This window comes from Bactrocera neohumeralis, chromosome 2 (assembly GCF_024586455.1).
Source record: "Bactrocera neohumeralis isolate Rockhampton chromosome 2, APGP_CSIRO_Bneo_wtdbg2-racon-allhic-juicebox.fasta_v2, whole genome shotgun sequence".
Lineage (NCBI taxonomy): Eukaryota > Metazoa > Arthropoda > Insecta > Diptera > Tephritidae > Bactrocera > Bactrocera neohumeralis.
In genome coordinates, this window is record NC_065919.1 from 45,628,635 (window position 1) to 45,640,958 (window position 12,324).

Genomic DNA, 12,324 nt, shown 5'->3' on the forward strand with positions numbered 1-12,324 from the left:
GTACATAAGTGTGAACTCGATTAAGGAACATTATCTACTGCAATCATAAACTGCATTAACCAGTTCACCACTTAACGCCGCTCTCAAGATGACACTAAATTGTCTTGAAATGATACTTTCTCGTCATTAAATGTTAACTGTTTGAATGTTCTGTGATATGGACAACTTTCTGAGAAACGTTAATAGAACGAGTTTATGGCATTAGCATTATCATTGTATTAGTGTTACCGTTAGAACTTCTACCATCTTCTACAGTGAGTTGCATATATGCATGTATAAACTAAACCTAGATAGATATACATAAAATTTTATGCATACAATTCTTGGAAATATTCTCTTGAACTCCATTTCTAACATTCTCAAATTTAATACGACAGAAAGTGTGTAAATATTATTTTTAGTACATACATATGTACATACATATATTCAAAATATATTGACGGTGAATTCCAAGTATGTATTTTTCCAGTAAATGCTTATTGTCTGTCTATTTTTATTTACAAGTTGCACCGTACCTTGATTAAGTGCGTTCACACTTGTTCTCCGTAGCATTCAATCATTTTGACAGTTCTCTATTAGTTCGGTCTATTTTTAGTTTCATTAGATTATCAACAAAGATTGATTGATTTCTATTGACTTTCATGCATATATGTACATATGTATACATAGATATGTAAATATGGCTTCTTATATGTGAAGCTATATTGTGCATTGTCGTTTCGTCATAGGAAAATTGCTGCCGTAATAATATTTAAAGTTGCGTCATCTGGTTTGGTCTAAGTTTAAGGAATTACAAAATTTATGTTGACAACTTAGTTTAAATTTATTACGTTTCCATAATTTAACATTAGTTTTAATTTATCACTTTGCCATAGGATAATTAACTTTTCCAGTTTTAAAATTTAGTATTGATTTCCATAAATGATCTCAATAAATTTATAAAGTCAGTATACAATTCGCACCAAAATTATTTTTGTAACTCTTGGGATCAATAATTTAGTTATATTCTTCTCAATTTTTTGTAAAATAAAAATTTATTTATGAATGCATCAATTTGCTACCTGAATGCTTATCAACTGATCACTTGCAAATTAGAAGGATTTTGGGAGCTACTTTAGCAACTCTCATCAACATATAGTAGAGTAAAATCAAGCGTGTTTAACTTGTCAAAATACATACATATGTTCCAAGTTGCTCTCAAACTTCTGTATACTCCAAATCATAAAGAGCCACGTATGGATCTTACAAGTTTTAAGGTGACATATAGTATTACCTAGTATGAAGTTTGTGTTATAAATGTACACATAATTTCTATGGCCTGCTGAGAGCTTCGCTTTTAGAAAAGCATTCTCTATGAATTCAATGAATTCTTACTGAATGTTGTAACTTACTGCTATTGTAATCGTTTTAGCAATACCCTTATGTTTTGGTATTTTTATAAGAAAACAGTGTTGATCAGTAAGGCTGATTAGATCAGTTGCTTTAAGTGTTTAAAATCTTCTGGTATGATCCATACTGACACAAAATGTTCTTATGTTTAGATTTTTTTTCTTAGAAATACTGGATACTTTCTTAAAAATATACAGGAAGAATTTATAATTAGAATTTTAATATTTTTTTAGATTTAAAAAATTTATAAATTTGTAAAAACTACGAGTTACATTTTTTTCCTAAATATTGGCTGGCAGTACTATGTTTTAGGCCCTAAGGAATAATTAAAAAAAATCTCTGAAATATATTATGGCCTAACTGCTTAAAAACAGTTTCACGAGATTCTTAGCTACAAAACAAAACTCTCCACCACAAAAGTTCAAGTATCATTTCAAAGAATCTATCGCCTGAAATATAAATTCGATTGTGAAACGTATTAAAAATGAAATTTGTTAGACACAGACAATTTTTGTTGAATTTATTATATGTATTACCATTAGGGATCTCTGCCAGTCTAAAGCACTCAAAGGCCTAACTATGACAATTTCTTCTGGGAGTAAAGAAAACGTATATTATTTCTCTTTCAGGCTTTGTTAAACAGACAGTTAATAGTATACAATAATATAATATATAAAATAGCGACTAACAGACCAATCTTCAGAAACAAAAATTTTCAAGGGAGCCTTAAGGAGTTAGGGGTTGTCAGAGGCACGAAAAAATTAGAATTTTCAGTATTTTTTTTTTTGCTATTAAATCGTGTTATTTTCCTTCGATCAGGCCCGAGTTTAAAAGCTGTATAAAATTTCAAAAAAATAGTTTTATTAAAATCTGACTAACCGAGTTTTGGAAAAAATTACAGTTAATTGTCACCAGTACAAAAAACATAGTTCTGAGTATAAATTTCATTAAAAAAACGCGTTTAAAGTTGTCACACTTGAAAAACGTTTTAAAGTTTCACACCGAGCTCAAAAACTAATTATCGGATCAACGTGAAATTTTCAGAGAATATTTTTAAGATATTACACTTAACGAAAATGCAACAAAAAATATATATTTTTTTTAAATTCTGACTACACCTAACCCCTTAACAAGCGAAGTTAACTCTCGGAAGTCAAGCTATCTGTTGCAAAATACAAAATGGTATCTGTAGCTATATAAGATTTTGCTGGTAAAAGACATACATATTTTTGTAGAAATGAGGACTAGTAAAAAAGTTTCAGGAGAGAATCTTGTTTCAACATTTTATGGTTTGAATAACTTTTGGGAACCTAAACTTTACTTAAAGCCAAAAAACTCGGTTGATTTTTTTTTTAATTCTGTACTATCATAACTCCTTAAAGCTAACCAAAGGGTATTTTTTCGAGTTTCTTATACCAAATATTTTTTTTTCTAAGTTTCCGTTATCTTTTTTCGTACAAATAATTCTAAGCCATCAACAATCACCTTAATGTCAAATATGTATATTTATTTACATTTTTATAATATTACATACTAAAATATGCGCAAATTTCCTGGTACCTACTTGTAGTTCACCTTGAAAACGATTAGTACAAACCTACAAAAAATCGTCTCAATCATGCATCCTTTCACTCGACATTATTACTCATCTAAAGCACTTGTGCAACTCTGCATAATTACAAAGCAAATATTTTCATATTTTAAACAATTTTTTATGTATTTGTATGTAAAATATGTAGTTTTGCATAAAACACATAATCACAGCGAAATCGCAGTCAAAACAAGCTGGCTTACTGAATTATGTATTTTTGTATTATATGCATACATACATGCATACACATATAGTAGTACGAAAACCAAAAAAAACAAAAATAATAATAGAAAATAAACTTAAATCAAAGTACAAAGACCAATAGCGGCATCTTTTTTCTCTTCCATTCTCCTCTCTTCCAGGAGTGGCATTCTTCGATAAGCAAGAGGGAACATTGACCTTCTGTCTGACATCGAGGGGCACTGTTTCGACGACGAATAGAACATTTCTGCCAAGCGAAACCGCTGCTGAGCCCGAGCTAAGCGCCGATACGCCAGCTTATTACAGATCTCGTGACGAAGACTACAATTCAATAAACAGCAGCAACAACAACAATTACATCTACACAGTTAAAACGCAGAAGGAAACAACTGCTGTTGTGATTCAGCAGCCAACAACAAATAAGCCCAACACAGCCAAAGCAGCAAACGGCAAAGGTGTAATCCAAACACTGAGTGTAGCGGACCTTGCACACCACATACAGTTAGACGGGAAGTACCCCACCCCAGCTGAACGCTTGCCAGCACAGTTGACAGCCAACGCCACAGCCACGGCTACCTTATCCACGTCGAAAACCACACAGAGTATACAAAGCAAGTCGGCGAAAATGGCGTCCAGCGCGAATTTGAACAGCACAGGCGCCGCCGCGCCACACTCCACCTCCGAGAAGCAGCCTTGGCCCAACTCGAAAGACGATTACGAGTTGCGCGATGTGATCGGCGTGGGTGCGACTGCGGTCGTACATGCCGCGCTCTGCCTGCCACGCAACGAGAAGTGCGCCATCAAGCGCATCAATCTGGAGAAGTGGAACACTTCTATGGATGAACTGCTCAAGGAGATACAGGCGATGTCGTCGTGTAATCACGAGAATGTCGTCACCTACTATACATCGTTCGTGGTGCGCGAGGAATTGTGGCTGGTGCTGCGCCTTCTGGAGGGCGGCTCTTTGCTCGATATCATTAAGCACAGAATGCGCACAGCGAATTGCAAACATGGCGTCTTCGACGAACCGACCATTGCCACTGTTTTAAAGGAGGTACTCAAGGGTCTGGAGTATTTCCACTCGAACGGACAGATACATCGTGACATCAAAGCGGGTAATATATTGATCGGCGACGATGGCACCATACAAATTGCCGATTTCGGTGTGAGCGCTTGGTTGGCGACCGGTCGTGATCTCTCACGCCAGAAGGTGCGCCACACATTTGTCGGCACACCGTGTTGGATGGCGCCCGAAGTGATGGAGCAGGATCATGGTTATGACTTTAAGGCCGACATCTGGTCCTTCGGCATCACTGCCATCGAGATGGCGACCGGCACAGCGCCCTACCATAAGTATCCACCCATGAAGGTGCTGATGTTGACGCTACAAAATGATCCGCCCACATTGGATACTGGCGCGGACGAGAAGGACCAATACAAAGCCTACGGCAAGACATTCCGGAAAATGATTGTGGAATGCCTACAGAAAGAGCCCTCAAAACGACCCACCGCCAGTGAACTGCTCAAGCATGCCTTCTTCAAAAAGGCCAAGGATCGCAAATATCTTACGCAAACACTGCTCGCCTCCGGCCCATCCATGGAGACGCGCGTACACAAGGCTGCGAAACGACAGCCTGGCGCCTCAGGTCGTTTGCATCGGACCGTTACCGGCGAATGGGTGTGGTCGAGCGAAGAGGAAGACAACGGTGGTAAGCACCATTCGTCCGACTCCGAATCGGACGACCGACCCATTAATCGTCTCGAACGCGCCGAATCGTCGGACAGCGATCACGATGACTATTCAGAGACTACAGCAACCGCAACCGAACCGGCACAACAAGCGCCCGCTGTGGCGAATGTAGCGACACCAGCGGTGAACATACCCGCGCCGGCAGCAAATAATGCTCAACAACAGCAACAACAACCAACAGACGCAGCGATAGCACAGGCCATGACCGGTGTGGCGCAAATGCCAATGCCCTCGGCGGTGACGGATGTCGGCGAGGCACCACCCGTCAATCTGGTGTTGCGCATGCGCAACCAGCGACGCGAACTGCACGATATACGCTTTGAATTTGCTGTGGGCAAAGACTCAGCCGAAGGCATTGCCATGGAATTGGTCGACGCCGGGCTCGTCGACGCGTTAGACACGCAACCAATGGCCGTGCATCTGCAACAGCTGATCGAACAACGCGCCGCACTAAAAACCATAACGTTCCAATTGAACTCGGGCGTGCAGCCGGGCGAGGTGCTCGACGACCGCTCGCTGGTGGGGTACGCGCAAATATCGATAACGGATTAGGAGGAGCTGAGCGCGCCGGCCGATTCAGCCGAAAATGCTTGAGTGTGATGCTTCGGGCGGCAGAAATCAAGCATGCAGCTGCGCATGCGTGGTTGGCACGACACAGTTTTGCGCTTACAATTTTTACTTTTGTAAACAATTTGGTTGCGAACTCTTCAAATGTAATCTTTAAAATTGTAATATTTTCCTTTAATATTAGCCAAAAACAAAGCAAAGGCCAACGCATAGCGTAAGCAGTGGTGTAACTGTAAATTTGATTAATTTAATAATAATAATAATATTCATATTTTGGGCATAAAACTGTTTAGTTCTTAATGTAGTCAAGCGCTTTGTGGGCAGCGAAGCGCACAGCGCGAGTTTGCGCCAAGCAGTGCGCACATACACACTTACACTCACACATAAACACAAACACACACGCACGCATAGTGTAAACAACTGAAAGTACTTACGATTACATATTTTCGATATTTGTAATTATTTATTGTATTTTTTTTTATCATTAGCATAATGCGCCGCCTTTATGCAGCCGCCTAACTCCAAAGGGAGCTAGTAAAATACATACTAGCATGTAGTCTCTAAATGGCATAACTGTAATTAGATGTTTATTTTAGAGTAAAGCCTAGCCTAGCATGTCCTAAATTGTATTTCGTCTCTGTATGCTGCAATAAACAATAAAATAAAACTAAAATTATTAAAAAATATTAACTGGTATCACGTGTTGAAAAATCCTTTAAAATGCTGATATTTTAATAAAAATGCCACATACATACTTACATATATTGTTACTTTATTTACGCTTAGTTTAGAAATCAATGTATGTATGTAATTTAATTGTCACTGCGTAGCCAACATACTTTACCAGACATTACAATTTAATTTGTTTTTATTACAAGAAACAATATAGCAAGCAAACATGTCTAAAGCAACTGATAAATGTCCAGAAAACATGTTTTTGCTTCGAGAGTTGTATTATAATGAATATGCGAACGATGCAAGTTGACGCCTAAAAGCAGACTACACTAAATAAAATGCGCAAATTTGCAGTACTACGGCATGAAAATGCAATTTTAACACTGTGGCAGCCTACTATGAATAAAAATAATAATAAAAAAACAATAATTATACATAAAATGCATATATTAAATAAAAGAACATATATATATTAAATAAAAAATATATATATATATATTAAATAAAAAAATATAAATTTATTAAAAAAAATCATTTAAGCCCCCAATTACAATAAATATAGGAAGCTCTAGTGTAGCGACAAGATCTTCTAAAGATTTTTTTGTCAAAGTACACGCACCACTTTTCATACAAGCATACATGCATAAATTACTTACTCGTATTTAGCAAAAAAAATTATAATAATTCTAATGAAATCACCTTATAAGCCAGAAAATGTTTATAATAGAATTTAGTGAATAATGAAAATTTTAATAAAAAATCATATTCATACTTTTCGAAACAATAATTAAGTTTAATGTATGTACTACTTGTATGTATGTCTGAATGCTAGATGTGTAAACGTTTAAATAATACAGCTGACGAAACAGAATTTGCAAAATACAATAAAAAAAATTTAAAATAAAATATACAAAGATTAAAAATTTAAAACAAAAAATACAAAAATAAAAATTAAAAATTTAAATTTAAATACAGCTGACGAAACAGAATTTGAAAAATACAATAAAAAAAATTTAAAATAAAATATACAAAGATTAAAAATTTAAAACAAAAAATACAAAAATAAAAATTAAAAATTTAAATTTTGCAAAACCACAATAGGAACAATGCAACATTCAAACAAAGTATTTGCTGCAAAAATATAATAAATCAAAAAATATTTCTGGTTTAAGTACAGCTGAGGCACATGAAAAAGAAAAACACATAAATTCGTTGCAACGCAAATACAAAACATCTTTGTAACAGTTTAGATCAACTATGAAAGGAATACTTGTTCCTTTAGAACAAACAAACAAACACACACACACACACACGAATATTCATTTGCTGTATTGTAACCCCAATTTGTTCAATAGTTTGTAAATATTTTTAGCGCAAGTAATGGAAAATCAAAAAAAAAAAAAAAAAATTATACATGCATAAAATGCCTTTCTTAAACCATATTAAAAGCGCAATATTAAAAAAAAACGCATATTTTGTTTTTTCGTTTCATTTATGGCCACTTGCTTGACTTTTAGAAAAAACTTTATTTATTTATTTATTTATAATAATTCATATAACAAAAAGAGTTTTATTATATAAATACATAAACGCAGCACTGGCTACGAGGCCTTCAGAAAAAAACTTTATTTTATACATTTCTTCCATTTTCCTTAAAAAATTTAAATTATTTTTTCCTAAACAAACTAAATTAATTCTTAAAAAAATTTCATTTCCCTTAAAAAAAAAATTGGATAACATTAAAAAGACAACATTATTTAAAATATATTTTTTAAATTTTAGAAAAAAATAAAAAAAATAGATTTTCCTTCCTTTTAGAAAAATTTAAATTAAATTTGAATTCTTAAACTTTTTGTTTCCTTTAAAAAAAATTTTATTGAAATTTTATTTTCACACATTTTTCCTTTTTTTAGAAAAAAATAAACAAAATTTGTAAGATATTCCAAATCTTGCCTTTCCTGTTAGAAAAAATTTAATTAAATTCGTGAAAACTTAATTAACCTTAATATTTTACATTTTTTCTTTCCTTTTAGAAGAAAGGAATAAAATTTTATTTCCTTCCATCTTTCTTTTTTTTTTTTAGAAAAAAATATAAAATTTATTGAATTTGCCTTCACAAAAATTAAATGATATTTGATTTAAAAATTTTTTCTTTATTCATTTCTTCGAAATTGCATTTTAATTGATCCGTTTTTGATGAGCTTTGTAGCAGAACCAGGTTTGTACTATCGTTTTCTTTGCATTGGCTATAACGTTTTAGTAATTTGTTTGTCTTTTAATGCACAGCATCCTATTGTGTGACAATCGTTTATTATTCTCCACCTTAGTGTATTTGTATGCCCTCATGTAGATGTAGATTTTTTAATTTTTTTCTTTCGCATATTGAAAAGGTTTTCTAATTGAATAAACAAGTAGATTACCACCAACACAACCCCAGAGAGATACAGAAAACTTCATTAAATAAAATATTTGCCATAAAAAATTGTCTCGGCGCATAATTATGTACATACATATGTAAGCATCGACCTATATTTTGACAAAATCGTGGATGCGTTGTTTTTGTTGTTATAGAAAACATTCCAATTGGTGCAAACTGCCGAACTATATAAATCCAGTTCCGCACCGATTTCGTTTACTAGCACTTTGTTAGATTCCAATGGCTCAAACTCCCTTCGAATTATACCTTTGTAACATCCAGGAGGAAACGTCGGCAACTCTATGAAGTATAAAATAATTGAGCAGTCGAATTAGCCATGTCCGTCTGTATAAACGCGAATTAGTCGCTCAGTTTTTGAGACATCGATCTGAAATTTTGCATATGTCATTTACTCCCAAAGAAGCTGCTCATTTGTCGAAATCGCTGATAGCGGACCGCTATAGCATATAGCTGCCATACAAACTGAACGATCAAAATTAAGTTCTTGTATGGAAAGTTTTTATTTGTGAGGGGTATTATAGCTCCGATAAAATCGAAGTTAACGTTTTACTTTTCAAATAAAATTATTAAATGAAGCAATTCTTTTAGAATTAGAAGTATTAAATATTTTTGCAATTAACACTTTTTAACAAAATTTTAATTTTTTTTTATCACAAAACACCATAGGTTTACTGTTACAATTCGAAAATCCAAACAAGCAGTATTTCACTAACTCACAAATACGTACTTAGAACTCTTCCATTTTACTCGATTGCTTAATTTAGGCCTTAAACTCCAACACTTATAATACACATACACACACAAATTAGCTTAAAGTTCACATCGAAATTTTATATAGAAGAGAGTGCTCTATAGACGAAAACTTAGAATTGCGAAAGGAAAAATTGCAAATTATACACACATACATACATACAATGTATATACACATATGTATACATAATTTGCGTATATGACGATTGTTTGCCTTAGGGAAGAATTGAGTGCTACACTTAAAAAAGAAAAAAATACTATTATAGCATAGAATCATAGACTTGTAAAAGTTTTAAGCAAATGCATGCAAAGACTATAGATTTAGTTTGTTTCAAGTAAAACTAAACTAAAGTGACTTCAGCGAAAATTTTACTGACTCTGTACGCTTTTTGGTAGATTATGACATTTTTTGAATTTGATTAATTTGAAAGCTTTTGAAACTGTTCCAGAAGTTTTATATAAGATAACATCACATTTAAATTTTTATGAATCCCAAGCTAAAAGCAAAAAATCGCTGTTTGTATATATTTGAGCACAACATTATATTTAAGTAAAAATGTTAAAAAAGGAACAATAATTTCAAAAACTTATTTAAGTTAAGTTCTAGTACTGCTCAAAACCAATATACAATTTTTAATTACAATTGTATATTTTTTAATTTTTTCCAAGAAAAATTTCTATCGTATGCAAATTGCAAAACTGTAAAACTTCTTCTCAAACCATATATAAGTACATGCATATATAAATTTCTCTACTTCTAAAACTCTGTGAAAAGGTTTAGATACTTCTTCTATATGTCTTTTTGCGAAAAAATACGTTGCTCAAATTTCAGGGTTCCACGTACTGCAGCGAGCATTCAAGTATACTATATGTACATTCAAACAAATATACGTATTAAAATGTATTTATATTGAAAAATAAAAACCATTTATAAAAAAAATTAAAAACAAGTGTCTCATGCACTTTATATATAAAAATGTGTGTACATGAAGCATATATTTAAATAAATATTAATGGTATTACCAATTTTGAGAATGTAATGTAATCACTTCTTGAAATTCATCAATTTAAACAGCTGTGAATTTTGAAATAATGAAATGTAACTAATTTATCCAGATTAAATTGTAATTTTTGGCGTTGTACAACATTATTGCTAATTTATTCAAAGTTTAAATAAAAACTAAAAATCTGAAGTTGAACTCAAAATGCATTATTTTCATTGAATATACAAATACGCGCACAATTCCAAAATTAAATCGTTAATATCTATAATTTGCAAACTTTTCACCTTACAGCCAAGTACAATGGCCGATTACTTCGAGGATATGGGACATGAACCCACTGGAGCCGAGGGCCCTAATGATTTTGCCAAACACTACAAGCGCCTACAAGTTTTGGCCATTATGAACGGCATTGATATGGAAATCGAGGTGCCCGAGGCATCTAAGCGCGCTATTGCTGCGCTGCCCGAGCATGTGATTGTCGAGGCAGATGTGAAGCAGGAGCTGGAATGTGCTGTTTGCAAGCAGCCGGCGGAGATCGATGAGAAATATAAAGTTTTGCCGTGCAAGCATGAGTTTCACGAAGAATGTGTGCTGCTGTGGTTGAAAAAGGTAATTAAACGAGGTCGTGGGAAGGGTTTGCGCATGCACAGTTTTTGCTTTATGCGTTATCATTATTTTCTACTTGTTTTTTACTTTATTCTAGGCAAACTCGTGCCCAATGTGCCGCTATGAGTTGGAAACAGATGACCCAGTGTACGAGGAGTTGCGCGAATTTCGCCAAGACGAGTCTAACCGTCGCGAACGTCAAAATTATATGATGGATTCGATGTTTTCTTGAATAAAATCATTATAAATTCTTTAATAGACGATGATTAAGGTTGTGGTGGTGGGGAGCGGTATTAGCTGCAATTTTTTCGGAGAGAATTAATAAATTTTATTTGAATGCCATAAATGTTTGTCTACTTTTTCTTCATAAGTATATGTATATCTGTATATTACATCAATAAAACATAAAATCAGAAGATAAGTTAAATAGGGTTACTATATTATTATTTGTGTGTGCAATATTTCCTTATATGTGACCTGTTCTACGGAAAGGGGGCTTAGGTGTCAAAAAATCAATTTTTCACTTTTTAGTTGATTCGGATGGAAGATGAGATATTTATTTTTAACACTTAAATTAAAAATGAATTAATTTTTCGCACGTTAGCTCCCTTTTCGTAGACCAGGTCACATATATAAATAAAATAAGGTGTTTACTTTTTTTAATAACGCACAATTTCGTTTTAACATATGTTGTCTATTTATACTCATTATGCTACAAATTTTCTTGTAGTGAATGCAACCCTGTGCACAAAAAGCGTTCCACATATTCCGATGCATTCCCAATATGAAAGCAATTGTTCGCATTTTTGTTTTTGCTCGCATATTCGCGTTTTCATTATTTGTTTTCGTACACGCCATTTAATAAATACCGTTTGTTTTTAGAGTTTAGTAGTTTTTTTCTCATTAAAAAATTTAAGTGCAAACTGAATTTAATACAGTAAAATGTTTCCGATTCATGCAGAATCGAAGAAAAATAATACGCGCGAAATGTCGGGCGCCATGGCATTAAGCAAGGTTGATAAAACGCAATGTTTGAATCAGCCGGCAAAATTGTTCGATAATAAATTTGTGGTCACCGTTTTAAGGAATACGCGGTGTTGCCCCAAATGCCGCAACGAATATTCAACGAATTATGATCTCCGTATGGGCGGTAAGTTGCGATGACTGTTTTCCCCTAATTTATTGGTTCAAATGTGTAAAATGCTTTGTAATGTATAATTTGTTTCTTTGATTTTGTGGATTTACAAAGCAAGTTATAAGGATATGGGTGCAAATAACACGAAGTGTAGGCTAGAATTCTGAACAATTTGTAATTGCAAGAATGAAATGTGCACATCGAAAAATTTTGTATCGA

General features: G+C 33.6%; 3 protein-coding genes across 4 annotated transcripts in view; all 3 read left to right on the top strand.

The window, feature by feature from the left end:
• LOC126751326 (serine/threonine-protein kinase OSR1) overlaps positions 1 to 6,188 on the top strand; it is a 33,212-nt gene extending 27,024 nt beyond the window's left edge. The window contains exon 2 of the mRNA XM_050461509.1: positions 3,343 to 6,188. Within this exon, the coding sequence (XP_050317466.1) occupies positions 3,343 to 5,483 (2,141 nt within the window). The 3' untranslated portion in view covers positions 5,484 to 6,188. The remainder of the gene's footprint in view (positions 1 to 3,342) is intronic.
• Positions 1 to 11,397, top strand: part of LOC126751339 (E3 ubiquitin-protein ligase RNF181 homolog) — a 76,275-nt gene extending 64,878 nt beyond the window's left edge. For both annotated transcript variants that reach the window (XM_050461529.1, XM_050461530.1), the window contains 2 exons: positions 10,656 to 10,973; positions 11,068 to 11,397. In XM_050461529.1, the coding sequence (XP_050317486.1) occupies positions 10,665 to 10,973; positions 11,068 to 11,202 (444 nt within the window). In that variant the 5' untranslated portion in view covers positions 10,656 to 10,664 and the 3' untranslated portion in view covers positions 11,203 to 11,397. The remainder of the gene's footprint in view (positions 1 to 10,655; positions 10,974 to 11,067) is intronic.
• Positions 11,398 to 11,821: 424 nt separating this feature from the next.
• Positions 11,822 to 12,324, top strand: part of LOC126751317 (uncharacterized) — a 224,040-nt gene continuing 223,537 nt past the window's right edge. The window contains exon 1 of the mRNA XM_050461489.1: positions 11,822 to 12,120. Within this exon, the coding sequence (XP_050317446.1) occupies positions 11,913 to 12,120 (208 nt within the window). The 5' untranslated portion in view covers positions 11,822 to 11,912. The remainder of the gene's footprint in view (positions 12,121 to 12,324) is intronic.